This window comes from Temnothorax americanus, unplaced genomic scaffold (assembly GCF_048541705.1).
Source record: "Temnothorax americanus isolate GAGA-0224 unplaced genomic scaffold, ASM4854170v1 Scaffold26, whole genome shotgun sequence".
Taxonomy (NCBI): domain Eukaryota; kingdom Metazoa; phylum Arthropoda; class Insecta; order Hymenoptera; family Formicidae; genus Temnothorax; species Temnothorax americanus.
In genome coordinates, this window is record NW_027509401.1 from 1,151,038 (window position 1) to 1,177,918 (window position 26,881).

The 26,881-nt window shown below is 35.5% G+C and overlaps 4 protein-coding genes across 27 annotated transcripts in view; 3 read left to right on the forward strand and 1 right to left on the reverse strand.

Moving 5' to 3' along the window:
• Positions 1–7,742, forward strand: part of LOC143899232 (uncharacterized) — a 49,729-nt gene extending 41,987 nt beyond the window's left edge. For 3 of the 5 annotated variants that reach the window (XM_077409366.1, XM_077409367.1, XM_077409368.1), the window contains 5 exons: positions 1,928–2,151; positions 2,235–2,494; positions 4,235–4,407; positions 4,768–5,047; positions 5,390–7,739. In XM_077409366.1, coding sequence (XP_077265492.1) covers positions 1,955–2,151; positions 2,235–2,494; positions 4,235–4,407; positions 4,768–5,047; positions 5,390–5,718 — 1,239 coding nt within the window. In that variant the 5' untranslated portion in view covers positions 1,928–1,954 and the 3' untranslated portion in view covers positions 5,719–7,739. Of the gene's footprint in view, positions 1–1,927; positions 2,152–2,234; positions 2,495–4,234; positions 4,408–4,767; positions 5,048–5,389 lie in introns of those variants that run through there. The other 2 variants (XM_077409370.1, XM_077409371.1) reach the window with 2 other exon arrangements.
• Positions 1–26,881, reverse strand: part of LOC143899235 (uncharacterized) — a 157,941-nt gene that overhangs the window by 91,998 nt on the left and 39,062 nt on the right. The window contains exon 1 of one of the 13 annotated variants that reach the window (XR_013257428.1): positions 12,930–13,906. The exons of the other annotated variants lie outside the window; for them this stretch is intronic. The gene's annotated coding sequence lies outside the window, so the exon portion shown is untranslated. Of the gene's footprint in view, positions 1–12,929; positions 13,907–26,881 lie in introns of those variants that run through there. 13 annotated transcript variants of the gene reach the window in all.
• On the forward strand, positions 8,459–12,921 carry Hr83 (nuclear hormone receptor 83; the record flags this gene model as incomplete). The annotated part of the gene is made up of 5 exons (XM_077409537.1): positions 8,459–8,621; positions 8,753–8,853; positions 9,985–10,270; positions 10,411–10,719; positions 10,837–12,921. Coding segments are annotated over 5 exons (1,092 nt in total), but the record flags the coding sequence as incomplete, so codon positions are not given.
• The window catches only part of LOC143899226 (uncharacterized), a 35,486-nt gene continuing 25,692 nt past the window's right edge, over positions 17,088–26,881 (forward strand). The window contains exons 1-3 of one of the 8 annotated variants that reach the window (XM_077409338.1): positions 17,088–17,127; positions 17,418–17,523; positions 26,010–26,620. In XM_077409338.1, coding sequence (XP_077265464.1) covers positions 17,519–17,523; positions 26,010–26,620 — 616 coding nt within the window. In that variant the 5' untranslated portion in view covers positions 17,088–17,127; positions 17,418–17,518. Of the gene's footprint in view, positions 17,524–20,041; positions 20,895–20,973; positions 21,932–26,009; positions 26,621–26,881 lie in introns of those variants that run through there. The other 7 variants (XM_077409341.1, XM_077409340.1, XM_077409342.1 and 4 more) reach the window with 7 other exon arrangements.

Here is a 26,881-nt window from a genome sequence, read left to right on the forward strand (position 1 = left end):
TCTCCATTTTCATATATGCCATATGTTATTTGCTCATCGCTCCTTTCGAAGACTGATTCCTGCATCCGTCGCGGAGAACCGAATCATAGAACATGCCGACCATGGCGGTATTACGATCGCTTCCTTGGAAAAAACATATCCGAGACAATAGTTGTGGGCGGCAATAAAATGTGTGAGAATTTAATATCAATTACCCCCTGTTGCCTGAATTATTTCGCGTTTAGGGATGCTTGAGTTTTATCGATACTTTTGTTCATTCGGATTATAATTTGTTCAACCAAACGTTGCAAATATTATATATCGACATATATAGCTGTTTTTCAATTAAGAAAGAATGATAATAAATTAACAAAAATATTGAAGAATAGAGATGTGTAAAAATATATAAATTAAAGAAAAAGAGGAATTTTAAAAGTATTTTGTTTCTGGTCAGGATGAGAAGCTGTCATGATCATAAACATATCTTACATTTAGCTGATGATATCCATCCATTCTCTCAGTTTTGCAGTACAAAACGCGCCATGTTCTATGCATTGCGTTCAAAAGAGCTGCATAGATATGGTGAGGTTGCGCGTATTCTTAAGGAGATGCGTATCCTAACAATGAGACGCGTGGGCGGCACAAGATTCACGTACCAAAATGGATACGGTGTGCAAGAGATACCGATGTATCGAGCCAAGTATACTATTTTCGTTTCTAACAATACCGCGAGATAAGTTCTTGACGCGCGCCGCAATAGCGCTGGTATTAGTAAATATCATGAAATATTGTGTAATTCTTATTGCACAATAATTAAATAAAATCGCGTAACACGCGCGTGGAAATGGCCTGTCAACTATAATTGACAACAATTATCGCATGTAAGGGGCTTATTGTATATTCGTTCAATTATCTCGACTATTTGCAATATAAAAAATTAGAAAAAAAATCTAGTTAACACTTGTATCGTCTTATGGTGATAAGGAATCTAGATATATTCAATTAAATTTCCAAAATGCTGCGATTGGAAACGTTTATCTAAATCGATCAGTGTAGAGAGAATACTTGCCAAATTTACAATTAATTTGTTTAGCGAAATATACGCGTGTCATATATCAATGTATATAAACACGGCCAGAGAGAGAAAATATCTATTTCACGTCCGCGGTGTCGCAGACAAAGCTGAATACCTTTTCAGTCAACGTTCCCTCATTGCCTGTCGTAATAAATTTTACTCGAAATTTAAAAGGCGCTACTCGATCATGTGTATGTAAATCGAAGAACTTGTAGTTTTCCGATTTACGACCACAAAGGTTTCTTTGCACAGACAGACAAGACAAGACGACAATCACGACATGAAGAGGCCCGACGGCGATCATGAGAGGATTCGGCGGTTTATTCACGACCATCCTTGGTCTCATGGGCGGCCTATATATGCCGCATTTACTCGTCGTCTTACATGACGCTCGGCGGGATCTCAATATGCACGGCCGGTTATCGGCTTTAAAGGGATCATTAACATTATCTGCTACAGGATGTATTATTGCCGCTTCCATATTACCGACGTAACGATATATCTTTCCGTGGTAGCAAAATGAGATTGTCGGCGGCAAACCTTTAGCAAGCAAAGTACTTGCCGCCATACTTTGCGCTTTCGCACTTGTATTTCGTATTGTCGGCATCGAATAAAGGGATTACTTTCATATAAAATTAAGGAAAGTTTTGCATCATAGCTGCTTCATTATAAAGATGAGTAATTATATAATATTATTGAAATACGCGAATCACAATCAATTGTGATTATTAAAAATCTTACGATACTAAAAACTTAACAAAATTACACAACGATCGCCGAGAATACAATATACAATCTGTGTAATTACGCGAATTAGAAAGCTTCAAATGGAGATAATATATTGTTAATTTTCGATATTTTCATTTTCGGCAGATGCCACGGTGGTAGCTCTCGAGGAGGATGTTCCACGGGGGCGGAAGTGGCGGGTACGGCGCAAGTTCCGATTACCAGCAGCAGTCCCAGCAGCAGCAGCAGCAGCAGCAACACGGGCAGCAGCTTCAGGCGCCCGTCTACGTTCCGTCGTCCAGGCCGGCGATTCCATCCGCAGTTACGGCAGCGCAATATCACTCTTTCCCTACTTCGCCTTCGCCCGCATGGTACAACGACCTTTGAAAGATCATACGTGCGTCTCATACGTGTTTGAGAGAACTAAACGTAAAATATGCTTGATCCTTTGAAGGGAAAAGACAGCGTCCTGGCAACACGGAGTGGAAACGTATGCGGCGCATCACGCGCTCGCTGGACACACGAGCGGTACCGCGGCAGCGATGGGGCCGCACGCTGGGCCTGGCCATCCGCATGCGGGACATCCGCATGCGGCGCACCCTCATTCAACCCTCGCTGCGGCCGCGGCCGCACCGTTCTATGCGCAGAACGTCGCGATGATGTCCTCGTGGCGTGCCTATGACGGCACCGGCTTTCAACGTGCATCGCCTTATGGTTCGTGATATATATAATACGATTTTTAATACAGATGTGCTCTTTACACATATCTGTCATGTGAGCCTGCTATTTTAACCCGTAAACAGTAAAATCACGGTGCGGCAAAAGTATTTATGTGAGATATAAAAAATTCTTGTGCTAACGTTTCAGCAGATATCATGGTAATAACACAGTTTACGCATCAAACGGCTTCTGCACATCGAATAAATAAAATATGATATTATAGAATTAAATAATATCAGTATCAGAGATATTTCTGAAATAAGAATGAGGAAAGCTACTCGAAACGGTCATCTTGAAAAAATTATTCAATATTAAACATCGAAGTTAATGAATTTTCTTAAATATTAAACAAATACTAATTCGACAAACATCAATAATTTCCATCGGTGTGATTATATTAAGTAATATTATATTATAGGCGTTACGTTATCTTTATTGACTGCGACATAAATAAAAATATTACTAATGTAGCTGGATTTCATTAGCTTCCCCCCTGCCGTACTTTAAATTTGCTTGCGATGGCGCGTGAAAACGGAGGTGCTCATATCGCTTTTCGTTGGCGTGCATCACGCGTAAAGTTGCAACGATAAATAAACAAAAGTTATGAGAACTACCCGTATGCCGCGGTGATAAGATACGTAGGCATGCAATTTCCTATGGTGTCGATTAGTTTATCAAAACCGCAGACGATATCACGGACGGAGTTCGCGAGGGCGCGTACCCATGAAATTCTCAACCGGATCGAGTGTGTGTTTTTGTGATGCAACTTAAAACCTTCTGGTGATCAATCTTTTATTTTCATATCATCGACGACACCGAGAGATGAGGGCTTTCCAATCGAAACTTTCTATATAGCTGCATAGGAATCATGCACAGAGGAATAATAACCGCTTGACAAAATTATCTCATTTAACTCTTTATAAAATTTTATAGCTACATATCATTCGTTGTGAGCTATGAACCTTTCAACGATACACGACAATAAAATATCATATTAAAACGCGCGTGAAAAGAAGCGTTTGACTTCGTGATTAACGCTGACTTCGTGACAGCACCGCTCGAAAGAAAAACGTACGCTGCGCTGAGGCGAAGAGAAAGAAGCTACTTTCCTTCGCGGATGCTATTCGCCGCCGTGCATACGGCGGGCCATGTGCGATGGATAAGTGATAGCGGTACCTTTGAAGTGAGCCGGGTCGATCCCGCGGTCAAGTGTTTTACAGCGTACCGACGGGGAATCGGTTCAGAAAGCTAGCGCGGGCGGATGCTTCCTCTGAACAGTGCAGGAACAGCCGGCCGTCGCGCATTCTCATGGTTTGCCGCGTCTAACTTTAAATTTAAATCCCGCTACGTGCGTCTAGATAAATCGTAAAGAACGGTCTTGGTCTTATCTCGTGAGTTTAGTCAGTTCGTTCGGATAAAGCCGATCTTGGATTTTCATGCGAAACGAATAGAATGTCATGTGACACGTGAAGAGAAACTTGGAGAAGTTTACAGTGGAGTTAACATCATCGGATGTAAAATGAGATTTGAATCTCTTATTTTCTGTGACTTAATGCTTTTAAATTTTCTTTAATCATATAGGATGTGCATCGTTGAAGTCTCTTGTTGTTGTATTGTTGTTTCAGAATTTAGAATATATATAGAAAACTAATCAGTTTTTATCTCTGGTGCATAAATCACAACAAACGTTAAAACAAAAATAAATTGATCGATCGAATATGAAAATGATTACAGACACCGCGATGGATTTCCAGTTTGGCGAGGGTCGCGAGTGCGTGAATTGCGGAGCGATATCGACGCCGCTCTGGCGAAGAGACGGCACTGGCCATTATCTTTGCAATGCTTGCGGACTTTACCATAAGATGAACGGCATGAATAGGCCGCTCATCAAGCCCTCAAAACGCCTGGTAAGTTCATCCACAAATGATCATAATAAAATTTCACCAATATATCTATACGTATATTCATTTTGCAAAGAGCCGTCTTTCCGTCGCGAAAAAGTTATACATGATGTATCGTATCCGCGAAAGAACTGACTTTTAACACTAATTTCTAATATATGAAAATGTTTTATTGTGCGACCTTACCGGGATTTACAAATACTTTCATATATTAAGTTGTTTCACATTTATAATTCACATTTATTAATCTTTTATGAACGTCTCTTAAAAGAGATCTATTTTATTCTTCTAAGAATATATCATTTAATCACGATAATTGCATTCGCATAACTTGAATCATTTTGACATGCGTTACAAATGGGACAGATGTCGGAATTTCAGACCGCGACGAGGCGACTCGGGCTGTGCTGCACAAACTGTGGCACCCGCACCACCACTTTGTGGAGGCGCAACAACGAGGGTGAGCCAGTATGCAACGCTTGTGGGTTATACTTCAAATTGCATGGGGTCAATAGACCGCTAGCCATGCGGAAGGACGGTATACAAACAAGGAAAAGAAAACCAAAAAAGACCCCAGAGCAGAATGCTAGATCGTCCCAGGGAGATCATGAATCCACTGCCTCGACTACATCCTCTCCTTCCACAGGTTCGTAAACGTTAAAATTCTCTTTTGTCTCACGTGACAGATATGTACAAAATATAAAAATATAAAACTCTAAAATAGATAATAAATCGCTTCTTGTGTGTGTGTGCGTTTTAATACATAAGAAGCGATAACTGTAATAATTTCAATTTTACATAATTCATCATTCATAATTTCAAAAATTTACTCTTCAAGTTTAAAAATTACAGTTATTACATATCTATTAATAAAAATAATTTTTCTCTTATATCTCGTTATACTTATTTATGTGTAGTCTTGTTCGATTTCTTCATTTTATTATATTTACAATGATTTATTCTTAATGTCATGATTATTTCTCTACAGATTTGAAGAACAATCAACAACAGCAGCAACAACAGCAGCAGCATCAAATCGAGGTGCCAAAGTCATCGGGCTCGTCGACCTCGACCGATAGACCCGTTTACCTCGGACATACTTCTCTCCTGGCCACCGGAAGTGTACCTGCTGTGAAAACGGAACCGCGGAGCTGCGACGGCATCGTTGGTCAGCCGTACTCATCATATTATCAACATCCTCATCAACTCGCTGTCACCAGTGAACATCAGCAACAGAGCTATTATGGCACTCAAGAGGCGTCCTATCATCATCAACATCATGTTACTGCAGCAGCGAAATTACTCGCGTCCTCGTAATTGTTTAGCAATTGAAGTTCGCTCGCTAGAATTGTCTTGAAAATAAATTCAGACGTATTGAAAGATGAAGAAAACCTTTCCGCAGTATTCAAGAAATCGTCGAGAAACTTATATGAAAGAAGATCGTAAAATTTCTAATAACAATTTAGAATTGAAAATTGTGGATTGAAACTTAATCCGATTATTTGGAAAAAGAACAAGAGAGAGAATAACAAAATTAACGGTTAAAAAACTTCTTTGACAAGTGTGTGAAAGAAGAATTCTTCTACAACATGGGACTAGTCAGTGACGTGCAAATTGTTTTAAAATTAAAAGAAAAAATTTCATTCTTCGTGATAGAAGCTGAAATATTATGAATCCAAGAAAAGGATACCATTTCTCGAAAAAGTACATTTTCGAGAAAGTGACTATCTCACATAGAAATCTATGCGCGAACGCTTTAATGTATAATAAAATGATTTGAAGAAACGAAATATCATCGATGTGTCTTAAAAAACTTTGATTTTAAACGTGTCGTGTTAATATAAGGTGAGGAGAACTGGATCTCTAGTCAATGACAGGGATTTATATAAAAGTTACGAAAGACGACGCGTATTGAAAATCATTTTACTAGCAGGGATAATAATTGGAATCGCGAGAAAATGGGACAAAACTATAGAATGCTAATGAAACACAGCACATTTCTATATTTAACTTCTTGCGTTTGAATATCCGATACATGTAAATAGCTCAGTTATAATATAATTAGTGCGAGAGTGCTTCCTGGTTTGACAAAAGCGCAAGGATACTTAATAAAAATGACGGATTATTGGCAAGGCTCGTGTGCAACAAATAGAAATATAATTACTGCATTTGAAGAGCAAAAAAACGTGGCACTTATCACGCTACTTTTCAGTTTTCTAATCAGATAATAACACAGTTCGACTTCAACTAATTATAATTAAAAGAAAAAAAACGGAACTTTTGTTATTTAAATGTTGAATTAATATTTTTAATATTTATGCCGATTATCCTACAATTTTTTTTGTTACACAGCAAATGCACGCGAAACCAGAGTACTTAATTGTAAATAATCTTCATAAACTATTGCAATATTAAGAATAGATAAACTCTTTTCGGCCTCGACGATTTCATTGCTTTATTTACTGCCGCATATACTAGATTAGAACATTTACTCTCCATGATTGCTTGAAATAAGTGTTGAATCATTTTGCATGAAATATGTTTTTCTTAAATGGCCAAAAAAGATATACTTTTTATTTTTCGTACTTGATTTTTATCAGCAAGCATTAATAAGCATTAAATTTATAATTATAACAAATAAGCAAAATAAGTGCAAATTTTTTATTTTAGTGGATGAAATTAATCTCTCGAGGCACGAATATAACATTATTAGATTTAGCCATAAACCTTGCACGAATATAATAATGATTCACTTCGAAAGATAAATAGAAGAAGTCTGATGAGCCATTCTTATAATTTATTGACTCAAACCGTGGCTGTTGCCACGGTTTCTTGAAGAATATATTTAGTTAACGTTAATCAAAAATGAATCTTTGTGTATAGTTCCTCTGTAACTCTACTTTTGCAATGCGCAATAAATAATTTTACTCATCAATTAAGATGACAGAGAAGTTGCGTTTTTTTCTTCGAGTTAAAGAAAGAAAGATCCTATTCGAAACAATATGGTGAAAACTTAATGCTGAATGAGGGATAAATCATATCGCACTTCTTTAGTTCATTAAAATTCCCGCAAATAATAGCGATGTTATAGGGTAACTTAGAATTATCCTTTAAACTTTTGTACATGGGCAAATAAATTATTGTATAATATGCAATTGATGTTGATACGAAGTACCTTATATAACAACGATGCACATGCTATTTATAAAGTCGGATGCTTTTCTATAATATCTTTTTAATATCTATATCGCCAATATAAATAAAAAAAATTAAAACTTTTTTGTTGAGTAAAATTCAGAACAGTTTATAATATACACGGAAATAAGAAATTAAACTGTCAAGTTTTAGTTATAGCATATTTTTTATGTATCCTCCAAGCATCAAGATATCGTAAATTAAACAAAAAAATAAAATCTTTTCTAATAAAAAGATTGCAATTTTACCTCTACAAAAAATTTTTTAGATTATTGAATATCGCTGCGCTTTTTTTTCTTACAAAGTTTGAAATATTATAATTATTATTTTCCTTTTTATCGTGTCAAAGAATACTGTCTTTAGTCTGGAATAATTTCACGATCGAACAATGGTGTCACGCTCGATCAGCCTATCGCAAATATTATTCTTTCGCGTTTTGACGTTTGAAGTGACATATCGAACAAATCCAACTTATACCTCCGTCCATTTCCACCACCAACGAGTTAAGCCTCCCTCAAACAGGGGTGCTTTCCACGCCGTGGACAGAGTTTGTCTTCGTTCGCGAGCCCGGTCGGACACGATCACTTTGATCATTGCACGGACATCGTGAAATTCATATTCAAATTACGAAAACGTTTCAATTACGTGCCTGATTTACGTGATCTTGAACTTATTGCAGTAAAATAAAAAATGGGTAAATATCTGTTTTCACTTATTCAACCGCAGATAAAAATAACGCCATATATTTCGACAGTACGACTACGTGTAATAGAAACCGATTAAAAAATACGAATAACTTGCTCTTCGTAAAGTTAATTGTAACTTCTAAAATTAATCTCGATATAAAATTCTTAGCTGATAAGCGATAACATTTCTCGTAATAGGAAGAACTCTGCCTACACCAGTGTCCTGTAAAGTATGTGGTGATCGATCATATGGAAAACATTACGGTGTTTATTGCTGCGATGGTTGCTCGTGTTTCTTTAAGAGATCCGTGCGTCGCGGCGCTCTGTTCACTTGCACAAGTTTGTACACTTTTAATAGAAGTAGTAAAATATACAGGACATCCTAGTATTAAAAGAATACTGGCTAGGAGATACTACGTAAATATTATGTTCTAATATCATATCAATAACGTGACCTAATAATCCATCAGATAGTGACGGATCCTGCACCGTTGACAAAGCTAGACGAAATTGGTGTCCACATTGCCGTCTAAAGAAATGTTTCACCGTTGGCATGAATACATCAGGTAGGTAAAATATCTAATAACTTTGAAACAAAATTTCTTAATACTCTCTCTTTCTCTCTTAAATAGTAAATCAAATTTTATAGCATTGTTTTAGAATTGACATAAAACAATGCTAATTAAAGATGTATTTAACATTTGCGTATAAAAATCGAGACATATTACTAATTATTTGTATTGCTTGCATAATTAAATTTACAATCTACAAACATCTTTTTGTTCCCTAAAAATTTACTATAATTGTGACTTTTTCGTAATCAAGTAAATCTAATCTATTACATTTATTCTCTTCTTCTGAATAATAAGAAATAAATTAAATCGATATATCTTTTATAAAATCTCATACCGAACACATAAAATCACCGCCGACAAGTAAACATAGCAAGGTGCTAACGAACTCAACGAAATGCAAACAATGGCGTGCGCTAGACACGTGCCTTCACCCTTAACACTATTCGGAAAAGTTAATTGACAGCAAAATTGTAATCTGAACAATCGATGTTAATCTAATGTTTAACTCATATTCTTTTATTTCACAAGATATATTTTAATTCGATATTTCTGACAAACCAATTGCCTTAAATAATGTTTCGTTAATAAAAAATCTAAGAGTTTTAAGAGAAACTGGAAAAGACTAAATCTGTTATAAGTTATAACGAACACAAACTGCGATAGCCATCTTTCATGGATAATCCTGTAAATAATTTAGTAGTAGCCATTGCTATAACGCGTCACGTAAAACGACATCGAGTGTCAACTTGGGTCGTCAGCGTCTTAAATACACAAAGCTTACTCTGATGTGATCGGAGAGCTAAAGCTATCCTACTATACGCATATGGGATAGTTCAACTACACCATTGTTATATACACCTTCATATCGATTAATAAAAGCGCAAGTGTAAAATAAGATCGCGTGATAAAATAAAAAAAATTATAAGTTTCACAAAATCTATGTTCGTACGAGCTAATCTAAGCAAAGCATATTTATATTTTAAAACACGTTTAACAAATATTTAATTGCTTATCTGTATAGGAGATATTTATTTTACTCGCGTCTCAAAATTAATTTTGTAAAAATTGTTGGTATAAATCCAAATAAGAAATAGTTTTTATATTTTTTTACAAGATACCGTTGAATTTTTAAAGCAAATATTTCCACAGCGGTGCAAGAAGAACGAGGTCCGCGTACTCGAAATAATGAGCTCTCAAATCCGCATAATTCTAACATCACTTGGAAGCCTAGAGTCGATTCATCAACGACTTTTTGCGCACGCTTTAATAGCTCCGAGATATATTTGCCTTTCAAGAATCCCACATTGAACAATACTTTAATGACGAAGACGTTACGCGAGTCTGAAACCAGAGAAAATATTTTCTTTCCCGTCATGTCGCGCCATGCGCAGCCAACGAGGATCATATCGCCCGGTAATTTTCTTTCCTTGGAATATTTAAGTTACTCAACTCTCGACAGAAGCTATCTAACCACTGCTGCTATTCTGCTGTATTCTGTTATTGCGATATATATTTTTTACGATAATTAAATTGGATTTTATATTGCATGCAAGGCACAGCCATACAGTACGAAATATCCGCGCAAATATTCCTGGCTGCTATTCGGAGTGCACGTCGTCATCGAGACTTTTCGATGCTGGATATGGAGGAGCAAAACAAGATTCTTCGTCGTGGATGGTCCGCTCTTTTCGTTTTACGTGCAGCCACGTGGCCGATTGATTTAACGAACGTACGAGGACAAGGTGCAACGAGTAACGACAGTGCTTCAGCCTGCATAATCGCAACGCGCACTGCGATTGCAAAATTGCAATTGGACGATGTCGAATTATGTATTTTAGACACGTTTGCGCTGTGTCGTCCCGGTAAATAAAAGTCAAACGGATATCGGCATAAGAGCCGTATAACTTTTCGATAATACACGCATAAAATTTGTCGACGATAAAAGTGCGATGATAGCGCAATATCGTTCTAAATTGCAGAGATCGCCGATACTACCGACGGTTTCCACGTAATGTCGCAAGCGAGAAATAACACCGTGGAAGCTCTAATACGACATCTTCAACAGCGAGACGATCGTGAGAACAAATTGGCGAAAATTCTATTCGTCTTACCTCTTCTCACCGGATGTTGTTCTCGAGAACTGGCTGAGGAATTGTTCGCACCGATTATCGGCGATGCAGATCTCGAAAGAGTTATCGCGTCTGTGCGATAAATCTTTCGCGCAACGATAAAAATATTTAATCGATAATCGTACGTCATTAGATCCATTATTTAATAGATATTAATCTGCATGATATAAATCGTCAAGAATATGTACAATTAATAAATATGTAATAATCAGCAAAAAATACATAAATTACAATAGAGTGAATTAAAATAAAAGGTTGCTTGAGACGCGATAGATTCTCGTACTCATTTTCACTCTAATAAAAAAAGAACACAATAGAGGTTCTCTTTTCTGTTTACGTTACTCGGAACATATATCCTGCCTATTATTTAGAAAAGGCACGATCGATCATAAAACGTTCTAATTTCCGTCGATAGAATTGAAAAAGATGTTGGAAAACACGTAACTTTCAAATGGGTGAAGATACCACGATACACGTACATTCTTTATCACGCGAGATTTATTCAGGAAGAAGCCGCGGTACATTATCGTTTATTGAGAACCAGATTGACGATCCTGAAAAACTAATATCATTAAAATTTTTGCCAATACTATGACGATAGCTCCAGGTAAAAACTTGCGCGATTAATGATTTTATTGTTAAAGCTATAACACTTTGTAACGTTCGTGCCATGGAGCCTGTAAAGATGTCATCATTACTTTGCAAATTGATACACATGGTAATAAAATTTTAGCTGTTACTCGTAAAGAATAACCATAAATCGCGGAATGAAGGTAATAAATGATATTATAACATTCGCAACACCTCTCATATATTCCTCGAAATATAAAACGTACTCTCTTTTATAGTTGATAATAAAATAAAAATCGTAAAAACTGTATATGATTTAATACAATATATTTTCACGCATTGGTTTTATGAATGGTCGACACTTTAGTATATATAAACCAACAGTTTTGTAGATTTATAATTTTGCTATTTTTCGTGGTCACGAATTAACGTCATTTTTTCTTTTTTTTACTAATAAATTCGCAAGAAACATATGCTTCTTTATTTCTCATAATCTCTATTTTACAAAAAATAAATATTAAATTGTATCAACTATGTAACGTATCGTCGAATGTATTAGCTGGATCGGAAAAGAATTACGTAGCAATAATTCCATTTTAAAACGCCTCGATCGAATTAACAACGTACTTTCTATTTCTTGCTAATAAATCTGCGAGACAAGAGCGCGAAATGCGAGGCGATAGGCTCGTTTATGAAAAATTTTATAAGTAAAACGAATAATATTTAGATTTAGGGAACAAGCGAGAGAGAGAAAGTGTTTTATCATTTTTTAATTTCTTGGTGTGGCGGGGCGGTTTATTATTTTTTATGATTTATGCGTGATTATCGCGCTGCGAGAACAATCGCGAAGAAATTTTTACAAATGACAATTTAACGTAAATTTTCTGTAAAAAAATAGAGGTTATGAGGAATAGGTAAAGAAGCACAATTTGAAATATTTATGACGAATTATACGTGCCTGCCTTCACTAACGAAAAAACGCAATGTATTCGTGGACACGCATTTCAGATATTTATCGTACGCTCGTTGAAGCAAGCTGAGCTCGCGGCGCTCTCGTTCGCGATCGCGACAAGCAAAAAAAGAACGCCAAATATGCGACCGTTCTCTCGAAACAGCTGATTACAAATTCCCGCACCGCACGTATAATTAAAAGTTCACGACTTCACGCTACTTATTATTTATTATCGAAGCGTCTTCCCATTCCCGTGCGATTCATTCGGAGTAAGACACGAATTAGGCAGGAGGCAGAGGAGACGCGAATTTTGGTTTTGGGGGTTAGCGCGTCTCACCGTGACACGCGGAGCAACGATTTCTATCAAAATTCGGATGCGTCTCGCTTCGAATCATTTGTTTCTCACGCACAATTCACTCACCGATCACGGAGCACCGGGGGAGACGAGGAGACCCGCCAAATCACAGCCGGCAGTCCAGTACGGCATTCGGCGTTCATCTGGTCCAGAGACGGCAATACGGCATTCCACTCGTTGCACTCGACACGAGAAGGGACGGAGTATTCGGCGTATGTTCAGCTTGCAACGCTCCGTAACCGAATTTCTTTTCGTTTAAGAGAAATCACGAGAAATTACACGATCGACAACGTCTCGCTCTCGCACCGACCCCGACCGGCCGACGTACGTCAGTGTCAGTACGTCGTACGTACTTGCGTGCGCCGCTGCCGCCGCAGTCAAGTGAGTCGTCGAACGCGATTGGTTCCCAGCGAGTCGAGCTTCCGAATCCGACCAATCACGTTCGACCGCTCCGAGCCGTATCAGATAAGGCAGCCACAGCCGCATACCAGGCGCGACCGTTGAATAAATCCGTCAACTTAAAAACAACACGTACATACGTTCAAAGTCGTGTTTTCGTCAACGCTCGGAGTATCGTTACATGCTAGCGAAAAGTTAATCACAATCGGTCATTCTCCCGATGAATTTCGCACAAAGCGTCAAGTGTTCGTGCTTCGCGACAGAGAGAAGAATGAGAGACGACACGGCCCGGTTTTAGGTGATCCGCGAACGCGATACGCCCTCTGGGAATGACTGAAAACGTGCACATGAACTACGTAGCCAATGTCCACGTTAGGGCCACGGGGTAACGTAACCGTAACAGATACGTGCACGACTTATAAGGTTGCGTTCCGTGCTAATGTCGGTACCGCAGAGTTATTGATTTTTCGTTATGTGAGCGAGCGAGAAGGTATAAGAGCGAGCGAGATGACAATAAGAGCGAGCGAGACAGTAATTGGAGTGAGCGAGATGAGAATAGCACATGCAGAAGCTGCAGAAGGCTCAGGGGTCGTGGGGATTTGATCGAGGATCGAGCATCGAATCTTTTCCTTGCGCGCTATTTGTTCTTATCTCGCTCACTCCTATTGCTGTCCTACTCGCTCTTATTGACGACTCGCTTGCTCTCATACCTTCTCGCTCGCTCACGTTACAGCTGTTGTGCAGTTTTTTTTTTTTTTTTTTAACGAGGGAGGGGAAAATGCCTGACGCACACCCGCGTCGGCCGTCCGGCGGGGTAGTGTGGGGCTTGCACCCACTAAAAACCTCTCTCCTTCATCCTATACCAAAGGGAATTTTATATACATACTTATATACATTAGGATTAGGATTATGTCCAAAAGGTTTAAAATGACAAATATATGTTTGTATTAATGTTGTAATTAGAAAATACATTTACATTTATGACGTGTAAAAGAAATTATAATTAATGTTTCTTCCTCGTCCTCTTTCTCTTCCACCTTGTTCTCTTCCTCTTCCACGTTGCCCTCTTCCTCTCCCACCTCGTCCTCGTCCTCGTCCTCGCCCTCCTCTACCTCTCTGACAAGCCGCAACGGCTTGGGCAATAATTTTGCCTAATTGTTCGCTCTAAAACATTAACAATAAGAAAAATAATTAAACAGTATGTTCGTGATATTTATGATATGCGTATAAGAAATATAACTTTATAACTGCACTGATTTATAGTGCAGTTATCCCTCGTAAAAAAAAAAAAAAAAAAAAAAAAAAATGCGTGTACACAGCTGTAACGTGAGCGAGCGAGAAGGTATGAGAGCAAGCGAGTCGTCAATCAGAGCGAGTAGGACAGCAATAGGAGTGAGCGAGATAAGAACAATAGCGCGCAAGGAAAAGATTCGATGCTCGATCCTCGATCAAATCCCCACGACCCCTGAGCCTTCTGCAGCTTCTGCATGTGCTATTCTCATCTTGCTCACTCCAATTACTGTCTCGCTCGCTCTTATTGTCATCTCGCTCGCTCTTATACCTTCTCGCTCGCTCACATAACGAAAAATCAATTAGCACGTAACGCAACCTAAGTCGTGCACGTATCTGTTACCCCGTGGCCCTAACGTGGACATTGGCTACGTAGTTCATGTGCACGTTTTCAGTCATTCCCAGAGGGCGTATCGCGTTCGCGGATCACCTAAAACCGGGCCGTGTCGTCTCTCAATCTTCTCTCTGTCGATACTACAAGACGGTAACACACCATAGTGATACACGTGTGTCGATACAAGTTCGTTATTTTTGTTAAAATCAAGATTAAAATTTTCGAGAACATTACGTGTGCGACTAATGCATGTGTGTCGACGCAAATTCGTTGTTTCCAACTGTTAAAATTTTCGAGAACGTGTGCGACTAATAATTTTCGACACTAAGATGTGTTATATACGTGCATAAGCAGGAAAAAAAGATCAGAACCAGAAGATCGTTGCTAACCTTGTTCAATCGAAGTCAAGCAACGTTTGGGCGCGGGGTTACCAACTAAGTTGGATGTGGGGGTGGGTGATCGGCAGAGAAAAAGAGCGGATTTTCGGGCAAATATTTTTGTCCTGTGGCAATGTGTCCTGTAGCTAAATCTTTGTGTGCAGTTATATACTTTCAGCTCATTAAAAGAGACCTTGCAGCTAAAGTTTTAGTTATCCATATTTTACGATTAAAATTTAGCTACCGTATACAGATTCTTGCTGCTGCAACTAATCTTTTTTTTCCGTGTACAATTAGAGATACTGGGCAAGACGAAGGGGACACCATAGAGTTCTTGATTATACTTAAAGCACGAATAGTTCATCTAGTAATTACAAATTTTCCCAAAAGGCACAAATTTTTAAAACAAAAAAATTGTTCAGTCTAGTTAACTTTATCGTTTCCTTTCTCCTACAACTGATATATTCCTAAAAACGGACACTCTACAAATTAATAAATGCTAATTTACTCAAAAATTAGTTTAATATATTTTCTAACAATTACTAATGTTCAAGAAACAAATAATATATTTTTTTTAAACTACTAATTTCTCAAAAAGAAAATATTATTTTCTAAATAAATAATTTTTTTTTAATTGACAGTGTATTTTAATATAATTATCAATTTTTTTAATTATGAGCAATATATTTTTGATTATTTATTAAGTTCTCAGACAAAGTATTATATTTTCAATCAATTGATAATTATTTTAAATCTGGAGCTTAGAATTTTATTAATTACCAATTTTTTTGTTAATTAAAATTTAAATTTTGTTATTTTTGATTAATTGAAAATAATCACCAATATTATTTCTAAAAACAAAATTTTTGCCAATTACTGACTATGTATATTGTATATACCACTTGAGTTTTATTATTATTATTTTTTTAAAATAAAGATACTACCACTTGAGTTTTTTCAAGGTTCAAAGATACATACCACTTGGATTTTACTTATTAATTTTTTAAATTAAAATACTATTACTTGGGTTTTTTAAGGTCAAAATAACACTTTTTTACAACATACACTGCACGTGTACTTGACGCCTTTTTTACCTTTTTTTTTTTTTGAAAAGGTAATTTATATTTTACATTATATAAGATATATACCGTTATATAATTTACTACAGTTTTTCTTGGTCTATTGATTATGCATTGAGATTCCAATATAACGCAACGTAACACAATATCGTAAAAATGGGATATGTTATTAATATACCGTCTGGAAATTATTAGATAAGTTATTATAACTTTTCCACAATAGAACATTATTCTGCATTTACAATTTAAAAAGATTTTGTGATAAATCAAATAGGATCACAAGATCATATGTAAAAGATACAGCACATATATTTTTTAATTAAATTTTAGGTAGGTATATATAATTTTCAAGTTTCTATTATAATTTCTGTTCTTACTTTATAACTTGAAAATAACAATTTAGACAATTTTTTTAAATTAATAAATTTTTTTTAATTTGTTTCTAAAGTTAACAAATTATATGCAACTTATTTTTATAGAAAAGAGTAAATTTAGGTAAATCTAGTTTTGTTTCATATTTAATCTTCATACATACACTTCATACACTTTTTATTAAATCATTAAATCGATTTTTTTATACCTAGTAGTGAATGGAATTCATATGATTTTACGTGATATAGCGGTTGCTCGCGCAACTTAACTTGTGAACTCTCCGTTATGTCGGGATCCGTAAACCTTGGAGAAGGGTATGGCGCACACCTCTTCTCTTTCACTCGGCCATCATGATTTTCCACCGCTCCTGCAAAGAAAGGCCAGTGTGCGACTGCCACTCGACGCGATTCCGTGTGCGCATTCCAATATAAATATTCTCTTTTCATCGTAACAAAGAGAAGAAACACTAAAGTGCTGTATTTCGTTTGCTAACAATCATCCTCTTTAGATTACCTAATTTATCCAAAGATTACAAAATATCATCTATTCGAACAATTTGTGAAAGAATTCGATGACGATAATGAATGTGCTGTGACTCATTTCTCTCTTTTTCTTATCTCTTCCTTCTTTCTTAGTCTTTCTCTCTTTCTTTCTCTGTGCGTGTCTATCTGTCTTTGTGTCTGATCATGATGTGTCTATGTAGATGGTGATGTTGTTGGCTTATTAGCGGTGAAGTAAATCGATATTGTTTGGTTATATCGTAATATATTCACTGCCAGCATCCGTTGTCACGTGGAAGACGCAATGGTGTAAGTCGAATATCTTTTTTCATCAATAAGAGAATACATTGTAATGACATTTTTAGAAATTTGTTAAAAAAGGCAGACATAAATGGCGATTTCTTTACAGAAAAAGTGAATAAAAAAAATAAATTAAAAATTCTAGCGAAAACAAGTCGAAAATGCCTAATAAATATATGTCCAAATCTGAACGGTTTCGGAGTTATAAGATATTAAAGTTGCTCTTGTAAGAAAACACAAATTGAAGTAAATGTTGTTTAATGTTCTTTATTTTGTTCAAACTTTACAAAATGTACTAAGAAATTCCTCCGTCGACTTCACAGATCCACGATTCAGAACTATAGCAACTGACATTTAATGCTGCCGATATCATCCGCGAAACTCCAAACATTTTTCAAGAAGTTCGAAAATTATTAATTATTAACAATTTATTAATTTATCCTAGAAAGTGTGTCTTGAAGTCGACGGAGGAATTTTTAGCCTTATATCTTTTGTATAGCTTTAAACAAACTAAAAAATATTAAACATTTACTTCAATTTACGTTTTACTTTAATACCCTAAGCAACGTCAATACCCTATAACTCCAAAACCATTCAAATTTGAACATACATTTATTAAACATTTTTTACTTGTTTTCATGTGCCAAAAACCGCTCTACCAGTTTTGGCTCAGAAACACTCTATCAAAAAAATCTTGTTGTAAAAACAAAACAGAAAATATAAAAAATCCAAAATTATTTAGAAAATATTATTTCAAAAAATTCGATTGCATTTGTAGATGCATTTAATTTTACAAAATTGCAAATGTAAAAATTAATATTATTATTTGTTTTCATTATTCTACGTATAAAAGTATTAAAGTCAAGTTATCGAAAAGTAAATACTTTACAAGATATTTCATATTTTATATTAAAAATATTATGACAAAATTTAAAATTTCTCGAGAAAAAGATAGCTTTATTATAGTGTTTTGAAAAGGTCTTGAGGTCAACTACAAGAAAATGATATAAAAAATAGGGCATTCTGTTTAAAAAATTTGAGATGACCTTGATCTGACCTTGAAAAGGTCACTCAAAATTAAGTCCATATTTTCATCACGTGGCCACCTCCGAATCATGCAACTGTTGTCTGAAACATTTTTATTAATGACGAGTTACAAAAGAGATATTAAAATGCATTATTTAAAATGGGACACCCTGTATATTATACTATATATAAGTATATACAAGGTGTTAAAAAAAAAGATTCAATATTTATATGGTAGATAATACACACTATACTAAGTAAAAAAACCTTAGTAACCATAGGTCAAAAGCTTAACCGTTTCTGAGATCTTACAAAACATTTTTGTATATTTATATTATCATGACGGATTTTACAAGGAAACACGCCGAACCCGAACTCTTCGATTTTGTGGGTATGCAGAGTGACTCAATAAATAACTAATGGTATGCTTCATTTGCCCTTTAAAAGTATAATTTTCAAACTAAAAGTCAAAAGTAGGGCGCTTCCACTTTTTTGCATGTAACTCTTAAACTACATGAGATAGAGAAAAATGTTTAGAATAAAAGTTTAATGTTAAGTTAAGGTGTACAAAATAATATATACAAAAATAAAAAAAATTTTTTTAAATATTTTTTGCAATATAAAACTTGTTTACATCTTTATTTATATCACTTTTAATTGGTCACATAGGCATCATAAGTAGCGTTTACAATATTAACGGCGAGTTCACACAACATACAGATTTCGAGATAACTGTAGTGACGACTCCGCCCTGGTGACGACTTCACCCCGGTCTCCCCTATATTGTAAGCTTATAGATGATGGATAAACAAAAGTGAAAAAATTCTTAATTTGATTATTTTTTAATAGCTAGATTACATTAAAAATTCTTGAAGTTATTTGAAGACTTGCATAAATAATTACCAACTCGAATAAGAATTATTAGAGATTTTACATTTTTTACTTTAATTTATAAGAATTATTTACTGGTTATATAGAATGTAATATAAAGGCCGTGACATTGGATTATCTCGGAAAGATGACATTTTCGTAAAAAATGTTTTATACAAAAGTTGTAGGGTACGAAGTTACAGCACAAAATTACCTTTTTAAAAAAAGTAAAAAAAAACGCCAAGTACACGCAATATATTTTGTAAATTTAAAAATCCAACTTAAATGATAGCTTTATTTAATTCTTCTTAACAAAATTATATCACAAAATTATATTACCTAACTCAACCCAAACGGCATGTATTTCAAAAAAAGATGTGAAATCTTTAAATTACGCCAATTGCAAAGAGAATATGTATATTGCTTTGAAAAATTATTGTTGTGCAACTACTTTGAAAAAATAAAACAAATAAAAATACTTATTTAATTAAAATAAAATTATTAAATTTTTCTTGTAAAAAAACTTGTTTATTTAATCAAAAATTTTAGTACTAATGTTTAAATTTTAATGTTTAAGTTTTGAAGTCTAGCAGCGTCATGTTTTTTTTACAAGAAAAATTTATTTATTTTATTTTAACTAAATATTTTTATTTGTTTTATTTGGGGGATGGCGGCTAGCCTTTGACCAGCGTGGACGTACTTCACGTGAGCTCCGTGAAATTTTTCCCGAAATCAAGGTTAAAAGTCGCTTTTCTTGTGAAATTATATATGTGTCGACTCGCGCTAAAATTCTGCGTCGAACTATATACGAATATTCCTTCGATTGTTCTTTTGTTAACACTTTTCGGAGATATATGTGACACGTGCACGAAGTAGGCGGTCGTGGATGTGTGCAGGATATGCAACGCATTGGTGTGAGTGCAACAAGAGAACCTAGAGAGGAGTATATGAGGAGGTCTAGGAGGCATCAGCAACTGCAGGATCAACGCAGTTTATATCAATTCCGCTACTGCACGTCGTTATCGCGGTTGCGGTGAAGAATTTTGAGGTTATGTGGCCCAATGAGCGACCAAGAACAATTGTTTTCCCCTGAGTTTTTTGCTTTGGAAAATAATGCTTGCCACTCGGCCGAGCCAGGGAAATTGCCTATAACTACCCAGGAAGCGTGGTCGACGCCTGTTATCCCTTCTCCGAAAAATAGTGAACAAAGGAAGAATATAACAAAATCCAAAAGAGGTAGGCTATTAAACGCGGTGGCATTGGGAAGACACAGGAGCAATTCTGACTGCTCGTTGACGCCATATCTGAAAAGGAAAAGGGACGAGGGTGCTGGTGCACATTTTCTGGGGTATCAAAAGAAAATATCATCGTCATTGTCTGGTCTATCGTCTCCAGTTTTACTGTTATCACTCCTGGCTTCGCTTTTAGCGTCGATAAGGAAGGAATCTTCTGCTCTGAGAGAGGCTGTTGGTAATATAAACATGGTAGGTACAGGAGATAAGTCGAAAACTCAGTTATCACCACAGGGATTAAGCGGAGACATGGACCAAGATCCAAATTTAGCTATTTTTTCCAGAATAGATCAAATGACGGAGAGATTGGAAAAATCCTTCTCGAATCAAATTCAGGCAATGTTTGTCTCGAATGAAAAACAATTCTCTAAAGTAAGAAGCCTTATAGATCAAAAAAGCGAAGAATGAAAAGATTTATTAAAGTCTTTCGAAAACAGAGTAGCGGCGTGTGAGGCAGCTCACTTCCGAATTGCTTCGGATGTAGCAAGAGATCGTGCTGCAACGACTGCTGAAGTAAACAGTAAATTGACGGAAGTAAATAGCTCGATAGCTGACTTGAAACACACAGTCTTCAGCTATAAATCTGAGATATCTGATTTTCGGAACCTATTGGCTGCACACGATAGAACTTTAAAACGCAACAATATTATTGTCAGGGGAATTAATCGTTCTAACGCCAATGTTAAGGTGGAGGTGGATGTTGAAAGATTTTTCGAAACAGAATTCGGAATCTCGGATTGTGTTGTTGAAGCCAGGTTATTGAATGAAAAACGAAATACTATCGTTGCAAAACTTTCGAATTATACTACGAAGCAAACAATTATGAAAACCAAAAAAAGCAATTTTGGGAACAAAGCCGTATTACATCAATGATGATCTGTCGCAAGCTGATGCGGCAACTGCGAAGCACCTGAGGGATATGAGACGAGCTCTGAAAGACGAAGGGAAAGCGGATATCAAACTTGGGTTTAATAAAATCCAAATAGACGGAATCTGGTACTACTGGGACAGCGTGCAGGAGAAACTGAAACCATCTGCAAGACCTTTTAGAAAAGCTCAATATTCAACTGATACCCGATCCAATACTGCCGCATCTGATGCTAACTTAGAGGGCACTGCAACTGCACTTCAGATTCAGAACCGGGGGGCAGCCTGCGCCATGATGACTTCGTTTAACACTGCTAATGATATGGAAATTTCTCACGATAACACGATTGTAAACAAAAATGGTAAAAAAAACTAACATGTGTCAGGATTTTGTTTTGGAATGCACATGGAATAAATAATCTCTTAAAATTAGATGATTTTTCAAACGCATGTATTTTAAATATATCAGAAACTTGGTGTAAAAAATTTAAAGAAGAAAGAATTGCAAAATTTTCTAATGATTTCAATTATGTATCGTCAAATGCTTCTGGTGACATTAATTCTCGCGGTAGAGGTAGTGGTGGATTGCTTACGTTAACGAATAAAGCTTTCGAGGTAGAAATTTTAAATGTTACAAAAGAATGGATAATTACCAGAATTTATAATAATAATATTAATATTATTATTTGCTCTGTTTACTTCAAGCCAAATTTAGAATTAACCGCAATTTTTTCAGACCTGAATTTAATTATTTTTGATATTAAAGAGAGATTTCCATGTTCATTATTCCTAATTGGCGGCGATTTTAACGTTAGATTAGGCGAATTTAATAATATACAAGCGGACTTAATCGAAGGCACATCGTTATACAGTAATAGTGTTTCATGTGATAGAGAAAAAAATAACAGAGGAGTTCAAGTTGAAAAATTTATGACTGATAATGAGTGAGATAATCCTTCACTTCTCTATTCTTGTTCCGCGTTCGTAATCTCTCCAGCCAATACGTACTTCTAAGGTAAATATGCATAATAGGGGACCCAGCCCCAATGACCTTGACTTTGACATATGTTGTCAAGGTCACCCTCTTGAGTGACCTACAGAAAGTTTTAGTCGTCGCTCGTTTTTTATTAAAAAGTTATTAACAAAAAAAGTTTCAAAAATATAGCAGTTATTTTGAGTATATTGAAAGGCATAAATGACTAAGTGTATGTAAAAATAGTACATGTATAAACGAAGAAAAGTCATTTAAAGCAGCTAATCGTTGATACATTAAACAGTCTTTTTGTTAAAGTAGAGATATATACTTTTCAATATACTAACTATTCTCTGCTTCAACAATTTATTCCTGTTACAGATATTAAGCGTTTAATTTAATAAACTTTCTTGTTAATAACTTTTTAATAACGATCTCTAACTAAAACTAAAGGAGGGGGCAAAACCCATTGCGTTCACGCAACAATTATATGTAGATCTTGTTTTGTCCTGCTTCCGCGTTCAATAGACTATTGTTTATTTATGTGTCTTTGCTAAAGAAACGATAGATACTATATCATTCAAAGTATAAACATATTACCACAAATCCTTCTCAGTTGATTTTTACTCGTCAATCTTGCCAGTTGTGTTGTGCTAGAAATTAAACTCAAAATGCTGCTTCATGAATTTATTAATCTAACATATAATAAGCAGCGTCTTATTGAATATTTGTGTGAGAAAAAAGTCATCCGTCGAGAAATAACATGTCCACAGTGCAATACAGTTATAAATATAACATATGAATTCAAGACGCAAATTCTACACTGCAGCAATAAGTACTACAAGCAAGTTCGAGGACGGAAAAGACAAAGAAAAACTTGCAATTTTAAAATAAGTATCTTTCATGGTGCTTGGTTCACAAAACAACATCTTACTATGGTAGATGTATGTCGATTTATTGCGTACTTTTTATATATACATCCCCCACGGCATACTTTTCTACGACAAGAACTACAGATTACCGATCATACAATAGTTGACTGGACCAACTTTTGTCGTGAGGTAAATATTAAACATCTTCTGAACATATTTTTTTTCTTTATTTCTTCATTTGTTACTATCAATGGGCACGGGAAGACCGGGACATTTAGGCCGCGGCCTATATCTTAAATTCAACCTAAAGTCTGACCTGAAGCTAGTTTCGGCCGCCTAGCAAATGTTTACAGCAGGCGGCCTAAATAATTTAGGTCGAATTTGAGGTATAGGCCGCGGCCTAAATTCAGGGTGTAAACCTAGCCATTAGCTTCTAATGCAATGGGTTACTGACCCATCAACAACAAATCGGCAGACGCGGAATTATTGTTGAAATAGACAAGGCAAAATTAAGAAGAAGAAAACACAATAAAGGCCGCATTGTTGAAGGACAATGGGTTTTCGGAGGAATAGAACGAGACAGTCACAAATTTTTTATTGTTCCCGTACCTAATCGCTCAAGTCATACGCTAATTCCTATAATAACTTGTTACATAGAATCGATTATTTACTCGGACTGTTGAAAAGCATACAGCGAATTACATAATTTGAATTACCAACATGAAACAATGAATCATAAAAAAAATTTTATTGATCCCACTACACGGTGCTTACACACAAAACATAGAGCGATTATGGCGCGAAATGAGAGCAACAATACCACGCTATGGTACGCGTACATACCATTATCAAGCATGTTTTGCTGAATTCATGTTTAAAAAATATTACAAGTTTAATGAACGTATTGACAGTTTTTTCCAAATAATGAGCAAAGCATATTCTTTATAATAATTATAATAAATGTATACGTATACTTAAGCGTGTATATATCACCGTTGTGAGATTAAGAAATTTGTCATAACGATATTACTGTATTTTTTTATTTATGAAATAATTCTTGATTAAATAATTTATTGAGTGTTTTTTTATTGTTAGCCATTGTGCCAAAACTTTAAAAGAATACTTTCAATTTTAATAATTTTAACGAAAATCACAACTTCTATAAAGCAGGGCATACACACGTGTGTGTGTGTGCCCTGCTTTAACAAAAATATTCTGTGTCGGAAATATATGAAGAATTTCAAACGTAAACAAACAGGGACTGCCACACTCACCACGCGAAACGAGGGGCCACATGGGTTCGTGGTGCGCTTTACAAGCTCGTTTAGGTAGAGGTGGTATTAAACAAAATAAGTTAATCGATCATCTGTGTGAATATTTGTGGCGATATACAATAAACGAGCTTGTAAAGCGCGCCACGAACCTATGTGACAACTCGTCTCGCGTGAAAAGTGTATGCGTGAACTATTTCGACATATATATTAGTCATTTATGCCTTTCAATATACTCAAAATAACTGCTATATTTTTGAAACTTTCTTGTTAATAATTTTTTAATAAAAAACGAGCGACGACTAAAACTTTCTGTAGGTCACTCAGGAGGGTGATCTTGACAACATATGTCAAGGTCAAAGTCATTGGGACTGGGTCCCCTATTATGCATATTTACCTTTTACGTTACCGATCTTTTTGGAAACCGGTTCAGAAATTTTTCCAATTTTTCGGGAAATAATTGACCGAATCTGAAAGAATTACATGAAATAGGGGTAGAAAAGACTAAAGAATGTAGTATCGATATTTAACTATATTAATATTTTGATTGCAAAGATTACAAAAATTGTAATTATAAATATTAATTAATTAATTGAATTTTATTTAATCTTGCAAAGGTTTCGTGGGTGTAAAAAAATTTACTTTTAATAATTTTTATATTTTTTAAATAAATATATATCTAAATAATTATAAATATAAAAAATAATATAATTAATAGTAAATAAATGTAATAAAATTAATTAAAAATAAATATTTTTCATAAAAATAAATATAAATTTAACAAATTAATTGACCGACTCTTAAAGAATTGTATATGAAGTAGAGGTAGAATTTTCTGGGGAGTGCTATAAAATGTATTATTTTTCGTTACTGATCTTTTTCTCCCGACTGCTGCCAACCTTCGGTTGGCGAAGACAAGGGAGTATGCGTTTCACGGATCATTCTCAGATTCTCATTGTGCTGTGTGGGGGTGGATTCAGATCAATCCAGAAATTCCGAATTAAAACAATTCCGATTGATTTGTTATGAAAACCGATTCACTTCCAATCGGGCATCCGATTAACCGGATTGAAAACGCATTCATTAAGTTTTAATTTCACCTAATGCGGAACCAATCGGATTCAATCGGTCATTTTCAGCAAGGAACGCGCATTGGCGCTCCTTGGTTAGGTATAAAAAGTAATTTTTTTGTCATCTTTTAGTTTTATGTGCTGTCTGGGTTTCATACGGAATCGTGCGACACCCTATAACAGTAAAAAAAGATCATTACATTATATTCACATATACATTTGTTTATTTATATTTCCATTCTTGTTATTTTTAGCTCATACCCATTATCGGCCCTTCTGTTGTCAAGCATTCTTCCGTTGAATCAAGCACAATGGAAGCCTTGCGTCGAGTTGAAGCGAGATCTCGTGATACCTTGCAAGTGTGCCGTATCCGTGGATTATCCACGATCGATTGAGATGAATTGCGACCGGGTAATTTTCACGCGTGACACCAGAAACAACTTACGTGGTCAACCGGTCGTATCAATTAGTCAAAGGAACTGTGGTCACCAAATCTTACCGGAAAATATCATTAATTCCGATTTGAATCTCAAAAGACTCGACCTGTCGAGCAATTCGATCTATCGGCTGATGGATCGCTTGCTACAGACGCAAAGTGAACTGCGCGAACTACGACTCGCTGACAATCTTTTGGGCGACAACTTAAATCCGATATTCTCCAGTAACGAATTCCATGGCATGAAAGAGCTCAGGATACTCGATTTTAGCAGAAATGGGCTTAGGAGCATCGAGGAAGGAATATTAAAAGGATGCGTAAATTTGGAAGAACTATATCTTGATGGCAACAATTTGACTACGGTGCCTACCGCTTCTTTGAAAGGACCAGGTGCTATCAAAATGCTATCTTTGGCAAGCAACAATATCGGTATGTTTACGATAATCTTTTTTTATTTAAAACTTTTTATTTAAATATTTTAGTTTACAGGCAAATATTTCACATTTAAAATAAAAGTAAATTACAGTAATTGTATTTGAGCGTGAATATAATTAGAATAATCTTGATATAAGTACGTGTTATATACTTTTATTTTAACCTGCGTCATGTTTTAATAAAAATTTAATAATTTCATACATTTTTCGAATAGTAAGAAAAAGTGTGCAAATTAGAAACTTGCACATTGCTTAC